Raw genomic sequence first — 23,933 nt, forward strand, 5'->3', positions numbered from 1 at the left:
TCCTAAAGTCTCTAATTGGAACTCATTCTCACTAGACACTCTTCTCCAGTGACTCGCCTTATTTACCACACAGAATCACTTAACTTTACTTCAGTCTACCAGGTCTTCCGGTCAGTTGTCAAGTTCGCAGACTCAACTGGACTTTGGCCAGCTGTCAGGTCCTACAGAAATAGCCAGACTTTCCACCAGATATTCTATCACTCCTTGACCTATCTGAACTTCTACACTAGCTATCAGGTCCTCCAGATCTAGTTGGATTTCAATCTGGTGTCAGACCAGTCAAGTTATGCATACTTGGTAGAAAGGTTAGATCACAAGACACTTAACTTTAATTCATTTGTCATTCACCAAAACTCAGATTTGACCATTAGTACCAACTACACCAATAGATGTACCATCACTGTCTGAGGAATCTTCTGTTACCCATATATACACCTCTTTTGTAACTTATGCCATTAATGAGATGGTTGAAGGAATATGTTGTAATAATATGTCGGCTGATGAAAAGTGTAAAGTTACTTTCGAAGAAGATTCTAGTGAATGCTCATATTACAATAGATGAATATTCTATGACAAACGGTTGTTACTCTTACATGTTGTTGTGATTCTCTGATAATATTATTTGTTGAGATATCTTGACTATATCTTTAAATCGGTTGACTGTATAGTTGTCCTTCCCTTAAGCTACTAGGTTATACACTAGGTGATACTGGAGATCTACTCTTGAAGTAGTATGAAGTTAAGTCCCATAAGTCCGGTAGGTTCTATGATCGACCAGCCATATACTGGGATACTTACCTCTGATAAATGGAGAACTGAGTCCTGAGAGATCCGATCGGTACTTTAAGTTGATCGCCCATATGATCAAATACTTACCTTTGAAGTGAAAACCTAAGATTTGGAAATCCGACCAAGTTTATAGGGAGCATCGCTTTACACTTTTATCTTCTATATGTATAAGCGATGGGCATGCTGAGCTGTATAAATCTAACTGGAGTTATTACCGACCTACTATATGAAGGAGAACTAGCATGTGAGAAAACCCATAGGGTCTATCGGCAGTGGAATCGACCGGTCAAATGCTGAAAGACTTGTACTGAGAGTGGGAAACTGGATCCCCTTACTTAATTTGGTCGGGCGTATGATCGACCAGCTCTGGTATGTCAAACATCCCTTAAAATCGGTTGGCTGTCAAATGATCGGATATATAATAGATGTTTTAATACAAGAATGGAGCACTAGGTCCCCTTTGTCAGATCGACTCATGGGCTGGTCGTCTTCATACTGAAGACCTTAGTACTGGACAAAGAGCAAAGTTCTATGGACAGTGACATGCTGGCTGTCATCTTAATTCCCTTGACTTTAACTATCATATCACTTTGACTTTAACTGCTACTTTATATCCGGGTCCATCCGTAATATCTTGTATCAGGGGGACTTCCTAACACGTATCAATGGATCAAATACCACATTTTAATTGACTAGACATATAAGTTAGTTCATTGGATGTAGCTCTAGTTAGTTCATTGGATGTAGCTCTCAGTCAACTACCTAGGAAACAAAAGTATTTGTTCGAGCTCAATCAACTGAATTGCTTGGTCAATTGACTTAAATCGAATTTCAATTTAGTCAAATCTAGTATAGTTTAAGAGCATCAACATCAGTTTTCTTATTACTATATTTAAAATTTAAGATAAATAACTTACTTTATTAAATTTAGATAATTACTTTTCACTATACACTACATTAATTACTTTTCACTATACACTATATTAACGATCCTAAAAATTTTATTATCTTCTATTTTTTATTATTTTATTCTCTTTCTTATTTTTTTATTATTATATTTATGGAATGAGAGAGATTAAAAAGAATGAAGGGAAGAAGAGAGATTAAAAAGAAATATTATTTTACTTTTAAGATAGAGATTTTATTTCCTAAATTTAGAAAATTATTATTCATCAATTCTAAATTAAGGGAATAGATAAAAATTTTTTAGCTATTCTATCTAAAATTTTTTTTAGTTATTCTATTTAAAATTTAGGGTAAAATTTTTTTGATAGGATAACCGACGTGGATGCCAAAAAACTACACCAAATTAAGACCATGAATGAGCTCACAAGAGAACTGAGTGAAGATGGAAAAAATGTATACTCTTCTTCAGTGATTGAGTGAGGAAGAAACAATGTATATTCTCCATTCACATCTACCGATCAGAACACGCCAGTTAATGCATTCATGCAGTAAACTTTATACTGAAAACTTACTGTGAAAGTGAAGTCTTCCTTTATAATTTCCAAAAGAAATCGGCTACACAACGCAGAAACCAATGCTCTGATTAAGTGCTTCACCAGAACATCGAAACTAAAGAGATTATTCTATGATCCATACTTTCCAATAATTAAGACTTCTTCGTGTTCCTTCTTCTCCTTGACTCAACCTTTGTTCTTACCTTAATGCACAAGAAAAGATCTCTGTTTCCATCTCTTCAAAAGAGAGACAGAGATAGCAGAGACTACTGCGGCTTTCTCATCATGCGATCATGAAGAAGAGCAGCAAGGAGTGGGCGATGATTTGTGGGCTTCTGATGGCGGAACTATTCATGGGTGATCGATTAATAATCGCTCTTCTTCGATCGCCGTGATTTTAAGCGTACGTGGAGTTACTAACGTGGTAGTTAGTTATTGGTGCAGTGATGGGGGCGGCGGCCGGAGTGCAGGAGAAGGCAGAGGCGGTTGAGCCGATCCCGACCATGTCGCCGCCGGAGGGGAACACGACGTTCATAGAGGGGCGGACATGGTGCGTGGCCCGGCCGGGGGCGTCGCAGTTCGACCTGGAGAACGCCATCGCCTGGGCCTGCGGCCTTGGCGGCGCGGACTGCTCGGGGGTGCAACCCGGCGCCGCCTGCTACCGGCCCGACACGCTCCTCGCGCACGCATCCTTCGCCTTCAACAGCTACTACCAGCAGAACGGCAACTCCGACGTCGCCTGCTACTTCGGCGGCACCGCCGCCATCACCACCAGAGACCCAAGTAATTGATTCAACTGCTCGAATTCAAGTCTTTCTTCTGCCTACTAATATCAACTTCATTGATTTGGTCTGGATTCCTCATGATAGGTTATGGGTCTTGCAAGTATCTCGCTTCAGAGTGAGTGTTTTATTTAATCACCAATTATCTTGCTGTGATTAAGCTGAATTATGCCAGTGGTTAAGCAAGTTCTTCGTTAATCCACGCAGGACATCTGCTGCCTCACGGCTGTTTGAGGGAGATTACCTCGTGAAGAAGCTGTTAGAAATTTTGGTTATTTTATGTTTGAATGTGAGATTAGGGAAATGCACGCGATTTGATTAGGGCGGCATACGTTCTTGCAATGCATTTCTCATGATCTAGTCGAATATACCATAGTCATTATCACAGTAGTTGATGCAGGCTTGCAGACAGATGTATTTGTATAAAATGTTTTGAGAAGGTAAAGTATAATTTTGTGTAAGCTATAACTTTTTATTGTTCCATATTTTTTTTTAATTTTTAATTATCCAAAATTCATGATCACCATTCATTTAAAAAATTCAACTGGTTGGATCTGTTGGTTCGAAACTTGCATGTATCCTCTCCGCCTTTCCTAATGTCGGTTGTTCTCTTCTTATTCCTCCTTTACATTTGCTTTACTAATAACAAAAGTCTTTTTAAACAAAGTATCTTTCATCTGACTCTCCAGACTCTCCTTAATGCTCACTTCAGTATAGCTATTTTAAATGTCAGAGAAAGTCGTAAGGAACGCGATGATAAATGATAATTAACTAAATTTGAGAGAGGTTTATTGAGAAGAGATTAACATATGCTATTTTCAAAAATATACATAGAAATAAAATATTTTGTAATTTATATTTCAAGGAATAGTTTATTTTGGGTTCAAAAGTCTTTATTTGACATGCTATAATATTGAGGTATGCTAATAAGTGTATTTGACATGATTATTTCTGATTAATCGCTTTTTTTATTTGTAGATATGAGATAATAAACTTGTTAGTTATTATTTAAAAATGACTATGTAAATTTTTTTTACTCAAGTTGTTGATATATATATATATATATTAAATGTAAGTAGAGTCTATTATTATTATTATTATACTTTGCACATCCATGCACTCTTGACATGATCAAAATTTAAAATACCTCTAAAATTTAAAGAAAAGTTCTACAAAATCGCAGTTAGACTTGCTATATTATATGGAGTTGAATGTTGGGTTATGACTCGAGCACATGAGCAGAAGATGAGAGTTGCAGAGATGAGAATGTTAATATAGATGTGTGGACATACGAGGATGACCAGAATAACAAATGAGGACATTAGAGAGAAAGTCGGAGTTGCATCTATTGATGAAAAACTCTGAGAGACACTTTTAAAATGATATGGGCATGTACTTAGAGGACCAATAAATACTCAAATTAGGTGATGTAAAATTATAATAAATATGCATATCAAACGAGAAAGAGGAAGACAAAAAAAGACTTGTTAGTAATAATAAAATAAGATAAAATTTATTTAAGTATGATGATGATGTAGTAGGAGATAGAGCTTACTGCATAAAAGGATCCATATAACCGACCCCACCTAGTGAGATAAAGTTTGGTTATTGTTATATATATATAACAGTCTTGTTCCAATTTACGAGTAAATCCAAAATACAATTTATTTATGTATATTGAGAGAGTCTATCTCTAAGATATGACAGTTTTTTGCAACCCCCACGTGATCTGTGTAGTTAAACGTTATGTTTATTTGTCAATCAAAATCAAGACGAGTGAAATATGACCTGAAGGGAATGAGACTCTGCTCAGATGAGAATCAAGTTTAGTTGAACTAGTTCAATACACTTATTCCATAGATTGATTAAGTAAAAGTTTCAGCTCCTGACCTCGACTCACCTCTTGGCTCAGTCTCAGCGACTGACTCCAACTCTATCTTAGTCTTAGCGACTAACTCCGATTCTGACTCCATCTCAGTCTATGAATTGACTTCGACTTTGCCTCTATCTCAGTCTCGATTAAGTACAAGTCTCAGTTCTTTACCCCGACTCACCTCTTAGCTTAGTCTCAGCGACCGACTTCGACTTTATCTCAATCTCAGCGATTGACGACTCCGATTCCAACTCCATCTCAATCTCATGATTGACTTCGACTTCGATCGTTTCTATCTTAGTTTCAACCACTTACATCCTTCAGGTCTCAACTCTTGACCCTGACACACCTCCTACCTTAGTCTCAATGGTTGACTCTGATTATGACCCCATCTTAGTCTTAGCGACTAACACCAACTTAGTCTCGGATCCTAACACCAGTCACCTGGCTCAACCTCAGTTGCCAACATTGCCTCTGACTTAGCTCTAGTTCCTAGCACCATCTACCTAGCTTGGCCTCAATTGCCGGCATGCCCCTGGTTCAGCTCCAATTCCCATCACCATTTACCTGATTCACCTCATCAGTTGTCGATATTGCCTCTAGCTTAGCTCCATATCTCAACACCATTTATCTAGCTCCCCTCAGTTGCCAACATGACCCTTGGCTCAGCTCCAGATCCAAATACCATTTATGTGACTCACCCTCGGTTGCTGACATGACCTCTAGCTCAACTTCATATCCCAACACCATTTACCTAGCTTGGGGCCAATTGCTGATATGTCCCCGACTCAGCTTCAGATCCCAACACCATCTATATAACTAGGTTTTAGTCGCCGACATCTCTCCGCTCAATCTCGGGTTCCAACTTCATCTACTCTCAAGACCACTCTAAAATAATTTCATTTCCTCATCCTCAGCACGTGAAGGGCAGTGTAACATTCTCATTATTAAGATCATTCATCCACATTATTCCAGGTCATGTGACGCTAGATGAATGAAGAGGTAGTTACTAGGTTATCAGAATTGATCTCTTAGATACTCTCCTTCAAATATATGGCGTTTTGTTGATAGAAAGATAGCTAATGACTATCAGATCTAGTCTTCTTGCTAGCTCATATAAGGATGATGGGGGAAGAATATGCGGCGTCTACGTGGAGATACTCTCCAAACAACTATAAAAATTCTAGAGAAGGTTAGTACAAAGGATCCCTAATTTTCTAAACCCTACACCATGTTTTCTCCTTCTTTTCTTATATCACCTTAAATAAATCTTAACTTGAGCGTCGAAGTGACCTGTTGAGATTCTCGATGCCAATCTAACTCTTTTTTAGAGTGCATTTCAAGACTTTCCATCTCAGTCACCAACCATCTCTAGAGAAAGAGCGCATCAGTATGTTTTAATGATGAATGACTTGATCATCCATGGTATTTAGATGAAACACTCTAAAATATTTCTCTATTCAGATTTAAAGGTATTTTATTTTTTTTTTAGATAAACAGATCCCATGGGGCACATTGAAAATATTTATTAATTATCGTCAAAATGGTCTTAAAATAGTTGATGTTTTTAAAATCTCTATTAATATATATATAGATTTAGTAAATAGGAGGCGGTTGTATGATTTTATTTTTTTATATCATGTATTTAAATTTTACAATTCGATTAATGTTTCACTTTTCGCCCATTAAATAATCAAAGAAGTACTCCGGATTATCCTTATCCGTCTAACTCGGCCACGTCCTTAATTGGGATTAGAATACCCTGTGACTCCGTTTGATTTGTGAGATAGGATTAATAATGTAAATGGAATAGAAATTAATGGTGTGATAAATAATCTTTTGAAAGAATTAATGATTATTTATCATATCATTAATCCCTGTACTATAAATCATATCTCACCTAACATACACTCTCTATCACACCAATGATCTCTAACACCATTAATCCTATCACACAAATCAAACGGAGCCTGCGTACATTATAATTGGGATTATAATCTTGAGTAATTGGTTAACCGCAAGGCTGACCTTGATTTTTAGGGGCCCTTGAGCGAAAAGATAAAAGTGACCTCTATAAAAAAAAAATTACTAACATACATTTTTAATATAGTTTAATAGAAAATTTTAAAAATCAATATATTTATTTAAAATATGGTAAACTCCATACAAAATTTATTTCTCAAGATTCTTCAAAAAGTACTAACACCAGACAAAATATGTTTCCTAAATTTCTCCAAAAAATGTAATACTTACAAATAAAAAAATAAGTATGAAATAATCATTGAAAAAATCTATATCTTCTAGTATTTTGAGAAGCAAAATCATCAATAAGGTCTTTAAAATCAAATTTTTTTCTAACACCTCATTTTCGATACATAAAATTGTCAAACCATTTACATTCAAATCATTATCATCATTTTCTCTCAATGCTTCTTGCTCATTCGTTGCATGATTATGATCATCATTTTCTCTCAATTATTCCCGCTCATTGATTGCATGATTATTTAATTCTCCTTGATTACTCGATTGTTGCTCATTTGTTACATGATTATTTAATTCTTCTTGACTTTCTTCTTGCAATTCATCAACTGAATTTTCAATTGAAGAGCTAGCTTTAAAAAAATTACGAATAACATATTTGTGAGTTTTAATAATCTGTTTCACTCTTTTTCTTTTGTTTCTTTTATAATTCCAAGATGAATATTTTTTTAGAAACATGTTTGTATTACAAATTTAAAGTGTAAAAATAAAACACACAAAACCAACAACAAAGCTAACAATGAAACAAGCACAAGTAGTGAAAATAATAGTCAAAGAATAATAAAGTTTGATTTGTGCTTGAAGCAATCGATATAACTTATTCTATGATGATTAAAATTGAGATGATTTATTTAAACTCTTTCAAATCTGTAAGAAAAATCATAAAATATTGACTTTAATACAATATTAAAAATCAATATTGAATATTGACAATAAGAAAAAATATAGATAAGCTTGTAAGTTTATATATTGATGAATGATGATGTTGATGAAACTAAAATTAATAAACTTCTATAATTTAATTAGAAGAGATTCAAAGGAGAAGAAGGAGAAAATTAACAAGATTCATACTCTACTAGTCTTATGACTTATGTAAACAAATTAATGAAGAAAGATTTGTACAAAAAATAAAATTTTGGAAAGAGAAAAAAAAGAATGATTTACCTTTTCTTTCTTTTTTTTTTAAGATTTTTTTTCTTAAGTTTTAATAGTGGAAATATTTTTTTTTGGACTTTATTAAACAATTCAATAATATATATATATATATATATATATATATATATGATCCTGTCTGAATGCCAAATCAACGGACGCTGGGCATGTGGCGCTTCCGGCTGCTGGCGTGGATCTTCGACTGGCGACACCAAGCTCCGGCGAACCTGCACAGAAGTCGGGCCGGGAAGGGGTTCCCGATGGCGATCCTCCGATGCTCAAGTCAGGCGAAGCTCCAGAAAGAAACAGTGGCTTTAAAACTCGTAGACTGCGTACCTCCGGCGAAAAATGAGGGCCTTTATATAGGGCAGCGAAGAAATGAGTGTACACCTACCGAGGTGTACACGTGTCCATGACTCATACTCCAGTAAGGACTTGTCAGTGAGCTTCCCTAACCCATACTGCTACAGTCTCAGCATGTCCTCGATGGGACAGCGGAATCCCCTGTCACAAGATTTGGAGCATGACCCACACGTGAAACATACCTGCTGTCAGAAAAAGACGTTCCTTGTCCTTTTCCCCTTTGCTCCAGGTCTGTCTTCCGGGCGGACAGCTCCCTCGACATCCGGCCGGACATATGCGGTGGTTTACTTGGGGAGATCTTCCATCACGTGCTTTGTGGAGACTATTAGCAGTGTTACTTTATGGCTTTGGCCGAGCGTGAAGTCCGCTCGGCCCCGCGACCTTTTCCACTGAGCGTCGGAACCCTGATTTCGACAGGGCGCCTTTAAGCATCAGCCGAATATCGTCAGGTCGGCAAGCCGATCGGACCCATCCCTCTCCGGGCGTTCGATTCCATCGGCCGGTCGGACGTCCGGTCGGACCCTGCCCTCTCAGGCTATCCGGTCGGACCCGGCCCTCTCCGGGCGTCCGGTCGGACCCGGCCCTCTCCGGATGGATGACTGCCACTGTGACTTCCACGTGGCGTTGACTTCACAGGGCGGGGCCCCCTGCTCTTACTACCAGATCACTTGCCTCCCCTTCAAGTCTAGTCGAAGGAGGCGAATAGTCCGACTGACTGGACTAAGAATCTGGCCGAGCAGCTCCTCCGTGCTGGTATCCTCCGCTCGGCCAACCATAGAGGTAGCCTTAAGCGAATCAACAATGGCATTCACCGGATCTCCTCGTGTTCTGCGCCAATCTTCGACATTAAGGTTGAGCATGCTTTCATTAAATGCTTCGAATGATTGAATGCCACGTGGAGCACTGCCATCGGCGTACGGCGGCGGTGGCATGGTGTTTTGATGTGATCGAAGCGATTCGAAATGGACGGCTCGATGCATGCTTTGATTCCCGTGACCTGGATCCAACGGTGGAGGCCGCCCGGCCTTCACCCTATAAATTCTTCGTTTCCTTCTCTTCCTCACCTGCCTCCGCGATTTCGACCATTGCCTCCTGCGCTTCGGAGCTCCGACGATCAGGTGGCGCTCCTAGATAACGTCCCCAAGACCCTCTACGATTATATCGAGTAATTTTTGTAATTTGGCCACTCGGCTAAATGTGATCCCTTTTGTACTTAGGCCGCCCGGCCTGAGATTTTATTTTTAATGCAATGCTTTCCTTTCGCACACTCTATCTTTTTGCACTTTGTCCTTTTGCTAATTAATATGTGTGTTGCCCGCTCGCCTATTATCACACCTCTGGCATTCGAAAGGCATTTTTGCGAAGTACTTGGCAATGCCCTTCCGCTCGGGCAAATATTCCGGACGCATAACATTCCGCTTTGCTAGCAAGGATCGCTCGCTATAAGCCGACAAGAACCTTTGGGCCTTGAGCCGAGCGGAACGTAGAGTCGGTCGGTCGAACGATATTGGCGGCGAACTTCTCGGACACTTGCAGTCTTTCTTTCTTTTTTTTTTTCTTCCCGCTCGGAATATTTAAAGACGCCGGCTCGTCTCTCGATATTTAACGTCGGAGCTCGACGGTATTCCGCTCGAACATTTATAGACGCCGGCTCGTCTCTCGATATTTAACGTCGGAGCTCGACGGTCTTGCGCTCGGACATTTATAGACGCCGGCTCGTCTCTCGATATTTAACGTCGGAGCTCGACGGTCTTCCGCTCGGACGTTTATAGATGCCGGCTCGTCTCTCGATATTTAACGTCGGAGCTCGACGGTCTTCCGCTCGGACGTTTATAGACGCCGGCCCGTCTCTCGATATTTAACGTCGGAGCTCGACGGTCTTCCGCTCGGACGTTTATAGACACCGGCCCGTCTCTTTATATTTAACGTCGGAGCTCGACGGTCTTCCGCTCGGACATTTATAAACGCCGGCTCGTCTCTCGATATTTAACGTCGGAGCTCGACGGTCTTCCGCTCGGACGTTTATAGATGCCGGCCCGTCTCTTTATATTTAACGTCGGAGCTCGACGGTCTTCCGCTCGGACATTTATAGACGCCGGCTCGTCTCTCGATATTTAACGTCGGAGCTCGACGGTCTTCCGCTCGGAGGGTTTATAGATGCCGGCTCGTCTCTCGATATTTAACGTCGGAGCTCGACGGTCTTCCGCTCGGACGTTTATAGACGCCGGCCCGTCTCTCGATATTTAACGTCGGAGCTCGACGGTCTTCCGCTCGGACATTTATAGACGCCGGCTCGTCTCTCGATATTTAACGTCGGAGCTCGACGGTCTTCCGCTCGGACGTTTATAGACGCCGGCTCGTCTCTCGATATTTAACGTCGGAGCTCGACGGTCTTCCGCTCGGACATTTATAGACGCCGGCTCGTCTCTCGATATTTAACGTCGGAGCTCGACGGTCTTGAGCTCGGACATTTATAGACGCCGGCTCGTTTCTCGATATTTAACGTCGGAGCTCGACGGTCTTCCGCTTGGAGGCTTTAACGACGGCTCGCCTCTCGATATTTAACGCCGGAGCTCGACGGTCTTCCGCCGGACGTTTATAGACGCCGGCTCGTCTCGATATCTAACGCCGGAGCTCGGCGGTCTTCCGCTCGGAGGTTTATAGACGCCGGCTCGTCTCGATATTTAACGCCGGAGCTCGGCGGTCTTCCGCCGGAGGGTTTATAGACGCCGCTCGTCTCGATATTTAACGCCGGAGCTCGGCGGTCTTCCGCTCGGACGCTTATAGACGCCGCTCTCGATATTTAACGTCGAGCTCGACGGTCTGGCGCAGACGCCGGCGCCGCTCTCGATATTTAACGTCGGAGCTCGGCGGTCTTCCGCCCGGAGGATTTATAGGCGCCGCCTCTCGATATTTAACGTCGGAGCTCGACGGTCTTCCGCTCGGACGTTTATAGACGCCGGCTCGTCTCTCGATATTTAATGTCGGAGCTCGACGGTCTTCCGCTCGGAGGATTTATAGACGCCGGCTCGTCTCTCGATATTTAACGTCGGAGCTCGTCGGTCTTCCGCTCGGAGGGTTTATAGACGCCGGCTCGTCTCTTGATATTTAACGTCGGAGCTCGACGGTCTTCCGCTCGGAGGGTTTATAGACGCCGGCTCGTCTCTCGATATTTAACGTCGGAGCTCGACGGCCTTAAAGGCTAATTTTAATGAAGCCGCTCGGCGAACACATTAGTCATCCTTTGATGTATATAAATTTACATTTAGCGCACCTTTCACCCAGCTCGGATAACGTACTCCCGGCCGAACGGCTCGGGGTCTTCTTCGTCGAGAGCTTGGCTCGGATAACATATGCCCGGCCGAACGGCTCGGGATCTTCTTTGTCGAGCGCTGGGCTCAAATACTGTACTCCTGGCCGAACAACTAGGGGCCTTCATTGTCGAGCCTTTGGCTCGGATACTATACCTCCGGCCGAACGGCTCGGAGCCTTCGTTATCAAGCCTTTGGCTCGGATACTATACCTCCGGCCGAACGGCTCGGGGCCTTCGTTATCGAGCCTTTGGCTCGGATACTATACCTCCGGCCGAACGGCTCGGGGCCTTCGTTATCGAGCCTTTGGATCGGATACTATACCTCCGGCCGAACGGCCCGGGGCCTTCGTTATCGAGCCTTTGGCTCGGATACTATACCTCCGGCCGAACGGCTCGGGGCCTTCGTTATCGAGCCTTTGGCTCCGATGATATACGCCCGGCCGAACAGCACGGGCCTTCTTTCGGAAAATTAAATTCTATGCCCGAAAGAAACTATCTGAAAAACTAACTTGCCGATCAGCATAAGATCTGACTCAATTTCTCAACTCCCGAATACTCGTGGAGTGAAATGGATACAATGTACTCGTCGAAATTTATCAAGGCCAGGAGGATGGCGAAACTTCCCGGTCGGTCCTCCATGGTCGCTCGGCCACCCCAGAGGTAGAGGCGGTCTGCTGCGTTATCCTTTTACTTGAGCCTTCTGCTCCTGTTGCTCCACGAGCCTAGCTACTCTTGCCTCTATCAGAGCGTCGAGTTTCTCCATGGAGAGCATCACCATGTGTAGTCGTCCAGCCTTGTCCATTGCTTCCGTTCGGATGCAAGAGCGTTCCCACAGACGGTGCTAATTTGATCCTGTCCGAATGCCGAATCAACGGACGCTGGCACGTGGCGCTTCCGGCTGCTGGCGTGGATCTTCGACTGGCGACACCAAGCTCCGGCGAACCTGCACAGAAGTCGGGCCGGGAAGGGGTTCCCGGCGGCGACCCTCCGACGCTCAAGTCAGGCGAAGCTCCAGAAAGAAACAGTGACTTTAAAACTCGTAGACTGCGTACCTCCGGCGAAGAATGAGGGCCTTTATATAGGGCAGCGAAGAAGTGAGTGTACACCTACCGAGGTGTACACGTGTCCATGACCTATACTCCAGTAAGGACTTGTCAGTGAGCTTCCCTAACCCATACTGCTACAGTCTCAGCATGTCCTCGATGGGACAGCGGAATCCCCTGTCACAAGATTTGGAGCATGGCCCACACGTGAAACATACCTGCTGTCAGAAAAAGACGTTCCTTGTCCTTTTCCCCTTTGCTCCAGGTCTGTCTTCCGGGCGGACAGCTCCCTCGACATCTGGCCGGACATATGCGGTGGTTTACTTGGGGAGATCTTCCATCACGTGCTTTGTGGAGACTATTAGCAGTGTTACCTTATGGCTTTGGCCGAGCGTGAAGTCCGCTCGGCCCTGCGACCTTTTCCACTGAGCGTCGGAACCCTGATTTCGACAGGGCGCCTTTAACCATCAGCCGAATATCGTCCGGTCGGCAAGCCGATCGGACCCATCCCTCTCCGGGCGTTCGATTCCATCGGCCGGCCGGACGTCCGGTCGGACCCTGCCCTCTCCGGTCGTCCGGTCGGACCCGGCCCTCTCCGAGCGTCCGGTCGAACCCGGCCCTCTCCGGATGGACGACTGCCACTATGACTTTCACGTGGTGTTAACTTCACAGGGCGGGGCCCCCTGCTCTTACTACCGGATATATATATATATATATATAGATCTTTATTAAAATAATCCAATCAAATATATTTTTTTATGATTTTATTAAAACAATGGAAGTATATATAATATATATATTATATATGCATATCAAATTTGAAGACCCTTACAAATTGAGAGCCCTTGGCTCTTGCCCCCGGTGACATGTCTCAGGGTCGACCCTGGTTAACAAGACGAATGCACCAAAGTCCAAGAACGGATCCTTTGATCCGTAATTTGCAGATCAGAAGATGGTCCCTTATATAGGATTGGATAATTTAAATGAATCCTATCTATTTATATGTAAGATCCATTCAAATGATCCAATCCCATGTAAGGGATTATTCTTGATCCGTAAATTATGGATCAAGCATCCCGCCTGCCAAAGGCCTGGTGCCAACTAAAAGCATGATTTGAACGGAGAGCATGACGCAATGATACTGCTATTTCAACAGATCTAAGTCTATTAAGCATATGCATCGGCAGAAGAGAAATTCCTAGCTAATATTTATTTTCAATTATCATAATTTATGGCCTTTTGCTAAAGTAACCGTTATTATTTGAAATTCGAATTTAGGCGGCCAATGGCTTCTATCCGTTGAAAGTTGGACCGATGTATATGGCTAACTAACCACGGTTAGTTTAAAATAGTAGTGGTGGTGGTCCGTGGTTAACCCGTCTCCACGGCACCACGAGTACCCCATGGCCCAACCGCTATTTGGGGCAAACTAACCGCGGTTAGCAAGCCCCGGTTAACAGGAACCCTAACTATGCTCTCCACCACCACCCGCCTCTATTTAAATGGATCGAGCGATCAACGCAAGGTATTCCGCTGTCCTTGGTCGATCGGTATTCGACGGCGTCTTAGCACACGCCTAAGTTTACTCTCCCTTCATCCCTTCTTTCCTCCCTTTGCGCTTGCTTGTTTTCTGATCTGCGAAGATGAGAGAGTGCATCTCGATCCACATTGGCCAGGCCGGTATTCAGGTCGGAAACGCGTGCTGGGAGCTTTACTGTCTCGAGCATGGCATCCAGGTTTGTTTACCCTCTCCGATCTTAGTTTCGCCTGGGGATTATTTTACCATTATTCGTCACCTTGTACCTTCTTGTCTTAGAAGGGTTAGATGTACTTATATTTATGGAGATGCGCTGTTGGATCTCATTTTTTTGTTGACCGATTTGTACTGCTTGTGTGTTGATCTCCTTAACCTAGAATATATGTTCGCGTCTCGATTTTTTCTAGTTATGGCCTGGGCGCTTTGTTATTGTCTATTGACATTCTTATAGCAGATCGCATAGATCTTTTCCTGTTGTGGTCTAGTGATCCTCATTAGCTGATGTCAAAGCAACTTAGTTCTGTTTTCACTTTCGGTTACTTGATTAACTTGTACGATCTGAATCCTTGGTGAGTTGTTCTTGAGTCTTTCAGTTATTAAATAAATATTGGCCTGCATCCGCTGATGGCTCAACAATTTTATAGTTACAAGTGGAATAGGATATTTCTTACAGGGTACTTGAGGTCCTATGCTAATATGAACGGATTATTGTTCCAGATTTTGCTTTTATCAATCTGATATCTGTTGTTCCAGGGAATAATCAGCTTGCTCTACATTTTCGCTAATGTTATAGGCACAAATAAAATTATCACATTTATGCGAGATCCGCTTTCTATTGCTTACCAACATTAATCCTATTATCTGTAGCCTGATGGTCAAATGTCTAGTGACAAAACCGTTGGGGGTGGTGATGACGCTTTCAACACCTTCTTCAGCGAGACTGGTGCGGGCAAGCACGTCCCTCGTGCCATCTTTCTTGATCTGGAACCTACTGTAATTGACGAAGTAAGAACTGGCACTTACCGTCAGCTCTTCCACCCTGAACAGCTTATCAGCGGAAAGGAAGATGCCGCTAATAACTTTGCAAGAGGCCACTACACCAGTAATTGCCAAACATTTCACTGCCTTCTTTATCATTAAGCAATTTCTTGTTCATTGGAAATTCAATTTATAACATTGTTTTTTTATTTCCTTTTATCTCAGTTGGCAAAGAAATAGTCGATCTCTGCCTTGATCGCATCAGGAAGCTAGCGGATAATTGCACTGGCCTCCAAGGCTTCCTTGTTTTCAATGCTGTCGGTGGAGGCACTGGATCCGGGCTTGGTTCTCTTCTCCTCGAGCGTTTGTCTGTGGACTACGGCAAGAAATCGAAGCTGGGCTTCACAGTCTATCCATCTCCTCAAGTCTCTACCTCAGTGGTGGAGCCTTACAACAGTGTTCTGTCCACCCACTCTCTTCTCGAGCACACTGATGTGGCTGTTCTCCTAGACAATGAGGCAATCTATGATATCTGCAGGCGATCTCTTGACATCGAACGCCCCACGTACACCAATCTCAATCGTCTCGTTTCTCAGGTGATATTTCCTGCTTCGGGTGTAAAAGGGAACCTTTTTTGTTTGAAGTTGTGATTAATTTGATGTTGTTCAGGTCATTTCTTCTTTGACTGCCTCTCTGAGGTTTGATGGTGCTTTGAATGTTGATGTCACTGAGTTCCAAACCAATCTGGTCCCGTATCCAAGGATTCACTTCATGCTCTCATCCTACGCCCCCGTCATCTCTGCAGAGAAGGCTTACCATGAGCAACTCTCCGTTGCCGAAATCACCAACAGTGCCTTCGAACCTTCTTCCATGATGGCAAAATGCGACCCTCGCCATGGAAAGTACATGGCTTGCTGCCTCATGTACCGTGGAGACGTGGTGCCCAAGGATGTTAATGCTGCTGTTGCGACTATTAAGACCAAGCGCACCATTCAGTTCGTTGACTGGTGCCCGACCGGATTCAAGTGCGGCATCAATTATCAGCCGCCCACTGTTGTTCCCGGTGGTGATCTGGCCAAGGTGCAAAGAGCTGTGTGCATGATATCTAACTCCACCAGCGTTGCTGAAGTCTTCTCCCGGATTGATCACAAATTTGATCTTATGTATGCTAAGAGAGCATTCGTGCACTGGTATGTTGGTGAGGGCATGGAGGAAGGTGAGTTCTCTGAGGCTCGTGAGGACCTTGCTGCACTCGAGAAGGATTACGAGGAGGTTGGTGCTGAGTGTGCTGAGGGCGAGGAAGGGGAAGATGATGAGTACTGATGGAGTTCACTAGTCTCCTTGTGTTCTTGAAGCACGCCCATCTCTGATGTGTCGAGCTATCTTTCTTATCGTATGTTTTAGTATCCAATATCCTTGCCACTGTCGTTTCTACTATAAGATATTCTATCGTTCTCTGAATATAACTCAGTACTTGTTTGTGTTCTGCTTACTCGATTGGTTTCACGGTTACATTGCCATAGAACAATCAATAAAACATCCGAAACTTTAAAATGTGAATAATTTATGTTATTGGTTTTATTTTTAAATCTTTCGTGACTCAAAGTAATACAGTCGGTAACGGAAACACAGAAATACTTTGGAAGAACCTACCTTGAATATCCCATCCTTTTAATGCTCCGGTTCAAGAAATTTCTTACATTCATTAAAAATCGATTTTTAGTTATTCAACAGATTACATGGTTAACACTTTCCACCATTTTAACATACGGGGAAGAAAAGCTGCAGCACGTCCGTACTCTCTACTCTTGTTCCTCCACCCATGCCTCCACCCGCAGAAGCAAGAACCCGACCGCGACCCCGACCAGCACCAGCCCGTTCATGATCACCGCGATCTGGAAAATCTCCCCCGCGGCGTTGCAGGTCGCCGATAGCGCCCCGCCGCCGCTCCGCCCGCCCCTGGACGGCGCCTGCAGAGCGGTCGCGAGCTCCGCGAAGCATCGGGCGGCGCACGCCGGCCGGCCAAGCGACGACACCTCGTTGTCGGCCTTGAGCCCCGAGAACGAGTTCAGGCCTTCCAGGAACCGCACTCGGGGCTGCCTCCTCGCGCCGGAGCACGAAACGGCGGCGGCGCACGCGGAGAGCGTTGCTGCGGAACACGACACGGCGGCCATTGGTGGGATGTGGATCTAGGAATCCGCAATCTGCAGAACAAGACGATGAGATCAATGGTTTGGAAAAACTAAATGGGGAAGAAGGATTAGGGATTGCATTACCTGTGATCTGTGGCTGAAGTGAGGAAAGGGAAAGTGCTTTGTATTGAGAACGGGAAGATAAGATGAGGAAGCAGATTAGTGGCTGCTGGTGAGAACTTTATCCCTTCAATTGAGGTCAAGATTAAAAAAAATCTTATAAGAATAATTTATTTTATTTTTTATTTTTTCAATTGCCCCATATTATTCAAAGTATTATAATTTTAGTACTATATGTTTCTCAATAGTTTATAAAATTAAAAAAAAACAAATATTATTAAGATTAAGTAGTTTATTATATTTCGCAAATAATGGAAGTATAATTGGATTCTAAAAGCAAATAAAAAAGTTCTTACGAGCAAAATGAAATATTCTCATTTTTAATTAAATTATGTGTCTGGTTAATGGGCTTGGATCTTGAGCTAGATCCATATTTGTTAACGGATCGGATTCATTTTTATACTAACATCGGATCCTCGCGTGGGCTTTTAACAAGACGCGACCGACGGCCGAAGCCCAAAACACTCGCCGCCTTCAGTGCTCGTTCTCTAGGTCTGCGGCGAGCCTCTTGCTTTCGCACTCCGCTGAATGGGCTTTTCCGCCTGTACCTTGTTACTCCGGCGGCCGTCGCCCGTCTCCGACGCCGTAGTGGTCGCACTCTAGGTTGCTGATTTGGGGCTCGCGCAGGTTATCTGTAGAGTTGGGTGCCGGGTGTGGCTCCACGCCTCACGTCCCATCTGTCGCTTAGCATGAGAGCGTGCTGCGAGTTCTCCAGGGGTAACTCTATCATGCCTTTTGAGACCACTTCTTAGTTTTCTTCTTTGGATAATCTGTTGTGTTGAAGTCAAAGTGAGAATCCCACAACATATTGTCATGAATGTGTGTTTCTTTGCGTCTACTTTTGCTTTTAAAGATTTCTTATATGCTTCGTGTAGGTTGTCGAATAATAATCAAGAAATATAATTCTTTAGAGATTTGCAATTTCGTTATCAGATTTCGCAATTGGTTGACATTTTATGGTCCTTTAGGCTTCATTAGAAGGGGGTGTTAGACGTGAGGATGGAGGCATTCCAACTATCGAATTAATTTCAACTTTTATCAATAAATAATTGATGAAATATTATTCTGCAATTATTTAAGGGTAGCACAATCATCATGTAAACAAAGGAATTTAATTGAATAAAATATGAAATCAATTAAACAAGTTATGGTATAAATGAAACGAATTTAACCAGAATAACCATGAAAAATGTTAAGCAACTTTAATTAGCTTAGATAGAATCAGATCAATTCGAGTATAATTAATTAAAATAAAGATTTAAGATGAATGTAATTAAATAAATAAATGTAGGTTTAAACAAATCAGATAGATTACAATTAATTAAAATAAAGATTTAGGATGAATGTAATTAAATAAACAAATGTAGGTTTAAACAAATCAGAAGATTAAATTATGCACATCAGGATATAATAATATTGTAATCTAATACGTATTAAACAGAAACATGTGTTATAAGAATAGAAAAACTATTCTCATCTTAGATTGTTAGATATGTTGCTACAAATAAAACTATTATTTTGTTTTGAATAACTGTAATAGATATCATACAATAATTTAAAATTAATGGAAAAGGAGAAAATTGGAAGGTAAAAATTTTTTGCTGAGTAGCCTTTGTCCAAAAGTGAGAATTGGGTTTATGCTAGTCTGATTCTACGACTTACAATACAACTGGGGATACCTCCATTCTAGTATAAGTGTAAGATAGAAGCAAAGAGAAGTGTTTTTAGTGCTCTTAAAGGGTGGTTGAGCGCTCTCTAAAGAGAAGTATCCCAACCCTAATTGAATAAATTGTTTGTGAAGAAGGAAACCCAATTTCGTCTTCCAAACCTTTGGCCCCACATGGTGGGTTTAAGGTTTCTACGTCAAGGGTTTTCCAAGGGTATGCGATGTATGTTCTTAGGTGGACTTATTAATACGATCACATGATTATACTTAATTTTAATAAATTTGACAGGGACATTTAGGCTCTTAGTTTTATTTCTGAGATTTTTATTTTATTATTTTATAAACTTATGTTAATGGGTAAATATTGATCGAGTCTTTGTCCTTTTCAAATTAATCCAATAATGGATTATTATTCATCAATAGTTGATCTACAATTGAGATTTTTTACTCTAAGAATAAGCTAGGGTTTGAGGGGACTTAGCATGCTTATTGTATTGGTTAAGCTCAGTTGATCGTTATTTTGATTCTATTTTACTTAGTAGCCTTTGGATTTGAGTCGAGTTGGGATATTTCTTAATTTACATGAGAGTTGACCTCGCTCTTGGAGCAGCACAAAAAAGTGTCTGTCTAGTTATCTCTCACAGAATCAGAATTGCTGCTTTGGGTTCTTACCTATGTCAGAGCTTTCCACTTCATGCTTTCAATAGAGGCTAGCTCCAGTTGTATCTTGAGGCATAGAATTTGATTAACCTAGATGAAAGACTAAGATTTTTTTCCCTAGGAGAAAATCACTTGTTTTATTTTGTTTTTCCTCTGCCAACTTGCTGTTTTTTTTTCTTTAGTTTTTAATTGCTGTATGATATATCTTTTGAACAGAATTGTATTTTTCTTTGTTGTATCTATCTAACATTAAGCACATGACTTTTGCTTTTCTTCTTTGCCTCTCTAAGTGAAACCGTGTTTAGAGATTGAGCAGGTGGGAAAGAACAGTTAGCTTGTTTTCTACATGATACTTGAAAATAAAATAGATAGTGAAAATGTGTTCTCAACTGGGATCGACAGGCACATGTGATATTTATTTTTTAGTTTCCTTTTATTTTCTTACTTCCCTTAGGAAATTTCTTACTTTATTTATTGAAATATATCATAGTTTGGTAACGGTTCACCATTAGGCAGACACTATTGTAAACTTCTATTATTAAGTTTATGTCTGTAGGAATTGATGGATATCACAACGAAGTAATCATGGTAATCTTATGTTGCACTGGACATTTTTTTCTTCTCCCTTTCTATTGGCACTGTTGCTCTTTCAGAGATTTATATGAACTGATTTTTTATATGATTTGATTTGGGGTGTAAAAGGTGGCAAAAATGGGTGATTCAGTGGATCGATGTCGCACTGGATTCAGGAGAATATGCCCTCGTTTCGAGTCATTGTAAGTTTTATCTCTATGTTCTCTTACCTGCTAAAAGCATTAATTAAAAGATCTTTGCATCTAAAATACAACAGATTGACCTGAGCAAACATCCATTTGCTGAAGGTCAGAAGAAATTTACCATTGCTCTAGTAAGAGAGCTATTTGTTTCCTTCTTGCCTTTTGTATCCATTTGAAACTTCAAATTGATATTTTTCTGTAAATCCTAGTCACTCTGATTTTTTTTTCAGAAATAGGGTTTCTCCTCATGACGGTCACAAATCCCTACTGAAAGAAACAACTGACATCTAGTTCTCGACTTAGTATTTGCTTGCAGTGAGCAAAAAATACCTAACTGCTAAATTGGTGGTTTAATATCCGCTGATGGAAACAGTTTGGATCTGTCAAAATTACCATGCCATCAAACAGTGGTTGAAAATGATTTAGAGGTCCATGATATGAAATCAATGGTCTGATCTATAGTTATTTTTCCCTACTAGTTGGGTTAGCTACATGGAACGGATTTCACCATTGAGCTAAAGTATATAGCTATTTGCAAGACTTCTCTAGAGGCTCTGGAACATGGATCTCAAGATCACTTTAGGATCTATCGGTACCTTATCTCTGACTATGTTAATGTGATATTTTTACGGAATTTAAAGATTTGAATATCACGAGTGATGTGGTCTTGAAATCAATCGTTAGAGTAAACTTTTGCTCGCATTATTTCTCATGTAATCCAAGTGTTTGTACCGTTGCTTGACTGGTTGCTGTTTATTTCCTACTGAGGCAGGTACGCAACAGTTTTCTGAAATGAACTAACAGAATTGCTATAAACGTTGGAGAGTTGAACTGTTGAACGCCTTTCAGTCACCTGAGTTTCGTTGTTCTTCATCCTATTTAATTGATTTTTGGTTAATTTTAAATTTTATATTTGTAATAAATAACAAACGCCGTTGGCTGTTAATTGACAATATAATCACGCTTTATTCAAGTGATATTAGAGCTGGCTGGTTGTGTCTATTATGCGCATATTCAGAGAATTGATGCTCTAATCTTATTCCAATGTTTTTATTCAAAATTTATATATAATTTAGTTATATATATATATATATATATATATATATATATATATATATATATATATATATATATATATATATATTCTCACCGCCATTGTAAGATTAAGTTTTTTTTTTTTTTTGGTAAGCGACGTGATAGTAAATGATGTATTAAAATGCTAAGGAAATAAAAATTATAAAAAGATTTTTATGTTGGAGAATTTTTTTCTCTATTTATAAATTTATTTGCGGATTATTGTTTTTCATATTTTTTAACTCCCAAATCGACAATCAAATTTCTCCCAACCCAACTCACAACCATGTCTTGCAGTTAATGTTCGGTATTTAGTTTTATATAACATAGTAGGTCTAATTATAATTTTGTAGAATTTTTTTTTGAAAATTTAAAAGTATTTTTCAATTATTCTGTTTATATTATATGTAAGATATTTCTCTCAATCCCTCTATTGTTTTATAAAATTGATCCTAAATATTTAAAATTTTCGATTCTAGAGAACTCATTATCTTTTATCTTAATAATTGTCATATTACATTCAATATTGTTAATTTAAATTCTATATATTCTATTTTTATTCTGCTAAGTCTAAAATATTTTTCTTCTAGTGTTTCCTATTAAGATTCTAGTTTAGTATTTATTCCTTCACGTGTTTCATCTACCAAAACAATATCGTATGCAAACAACATGCACAATAGTATTGTGTCTTGAATGTGTATAGTGAGTTCGTCCATATTAGTGTAAAAAGATAAATACTTAGAGTTAATCATTAATGTAATATTATCTTAATTGGAAATGTTTTAATTACTCTGTCTGAAATATTTACTCTGGTCGTTACATTCTCGTACATATCCTTAATTAGTTTAATATATATTACTCTAAAATCTCTTTTTTTTAGAATTATTTATATAATTTCTCTTAAGACTCTACCTAGGCTTTTTTTTTCAAGTCAATGAATATCATGTGTAGATCTTGTTTTTGCTCCTAATATTTTTCAAATAGTTGTCTAAGAAGATGTATAACTTCTATTGTCAGTCTTCCAAGCATGAACCCTAATTGATTTTTAGTCACCATAGTCTCATTCCTTAATCTCTTTTCTATTATTTTTTCCCAAAGATTCATGGTATGATTCATTAGTTTAATACCCCTATAGTTTGTATAATTTTGTACGTTTTCCTTATTCTTATATAACAGAACTAGAGTACATATCCTCCATCAATCAGATATTTTTTTCATTTTACATATCATGTTAAATAATTTTGTAAGTAATTTAATACCTTGTTTCTATAGACACTTTCATACATCTTTCGGAATATCATCTGGTTTAACGACTTTTCCATTGTACATCTCATTTAAAACTTGTTTTATTTCTAAAATTTGAATTCTAAGATAAAAATTTAAATTTCTATACTCATTTGACCTACTTAAATTACATAAGTTAAATTGGTCATATAAACGTTTATTAAAAAGTTGATGAAAATACCTTTTCCACCACTTTTTATTTCTCCGTTGTTTACTAGTATCATATTACATTCATCTTTAATACATTTTATTTGAATAAGATCTCTTATCTTACTTTAGCTATTTTATAAATGTCTTTTTCCCTTTCTTTTATATTCAATTTTTGATATAATTGTTCAAAAGTTTTATTCATGAATTCATTCAATATTTTCTTAAACTCTTTCTTGGCTATTATATATATTTTTAAAATTTTTCTCGTTCTTACAAATATATAATTCCTTATAAATTATTTATTTTTCTTTCACTTTCTCTTGTGCTTTCTCATTCCACCACTAAAATTTCTTATTTAGTAATGCATGTTCCTTTGACTCCGAGTACTCTCATAACTATTATTTTAACTTTGATACTATTTTATCTAATGTTGTATTAGAGTCACTATATATTTCACCTAATACTTGTACTATTATCTTCTTCTTAAATATATTTTGTTTTCCATCCTTTAACTTCCATCACTTAATTCTTGGAGTTATATATATTTTCTTTCTATTGATATTATGCTTGAGGCATATATCCAACACTACTAACATATGTTGGATAGTTAAACTTTCTCTAGGGATGATCTTGCAATCTTTCTATCTTTCTTTATAGCCATAACAAAATCAATTTATGATT

At 40.0% G+C, this 23,933-nt stretch overlaps 3 protein-coding genes and 1 long non-coding RNA gene across 5 annotated transcripts; 3 read left to right on the forward strand and 1 right to left on the reverse strand.

The window, feature by feature from the left end:
• The first annotated feature begins 2,477 nt into the window (after positions 1-2,477).
• On the forward strand, positions 2,478-3,507 carry LOC122011982 (glucan endo-1,3-beta-glucosidase 12-like). The gene is made up of 4 exons (XM_042568429.1): positions 2,478-2,606; positions 2,694-3,032; positions 3,119-3,149; positions 3,239-3,507. The coding sequence occupies exons 1-4, from the start codon at positions 2,543-2,545 to the stop codon at positions 3,351-3,353; spliced, it is 549 nt and encodes a 182-aa protein (XP_042424363.1). The 5' UTR covers positions 2,478-2,542; the 3' UTR covers positions 3,354-3,507.
• A 10,825-nt stretch (positions 3,508-14,332) lies between these two features.
• LOC122008117 (tubulin alpha-2 chain) lies at positions 14,333-16,822 on the forward strand. Its single transcript, XM_042563722.1, has 4 exons — positions 14,333-14,551; positions 15,220-15,454; positions 15,556-15,926; positions 16,000-16,822. The coding sequence occupies exons 1-4, from the start codon at positions 14,459-14,461 to the stop codon at positions 16,651-16,653; spliced, it is 1,353 nt and encodes a 450-aa protein (XP_042419656.1). The 5' UTR covers positions 14,333-14,458; the 3' UTR covers positions 16,654-16,822.
• Positions 16,823-16,968: 146 nt separating this feature from the next.
• LOC122008118 lies at positions 16,969-17,723 on the reverse strand. Its single transcript, XM_042563723.1, has 2 exons — positions 17,607-17,723; positions 16,969-17,534 (listed from the first exon to the last, which is right to left on the reverse strand). Exon 2 carries the CDS (start codon positions 17,502-17,504, stop codon positions 17,133-17,135), a length of 372 nt encoding a protein of 123 aa, XP_042419657.1. The 5' UTR covers positions 17,505-17,534; positions 17,607-17,723; the 3' UTR covers positions 16,969-17,132.
• A 368-nt stretch (positions 17,724-18,091) lies between these two features.
• Positions 18,092-21,723, forward strand: LOC122008119. 2 transcript variants are annotated; one of them, XR_006119186.1, is made up of 3 exons: positions 18,092-18,359; positions 20,671-20,744; positions 20,975-21,723. It is a non-coding gene; the product is annotated as an uncharacterized LOC122008119 (long non-coding RNA). The 2 variants fall into 2 exon arrangements; XR_006119185.1 differs by having other exon boundaries at positions 21,517-21,723.
• Positions 21,724-23,933: the final 2,210 nt, after the last annotated feature.

The sequence above is a fragment of the Zingiber officinale genome, chromosome 8A, assembly GCF_018446385.1.
Source record: "Zingiber officinale cultivar Zhangliang chromosome 8A, Zo_v1.1, whole genome shotgun sequence".
NCBI lineage: Eukaryota > Viridiplantae > Streptophyta > Magnoliopsida > Zingiberales > Zingiberaceae > Zingiber > Zingiber officinale.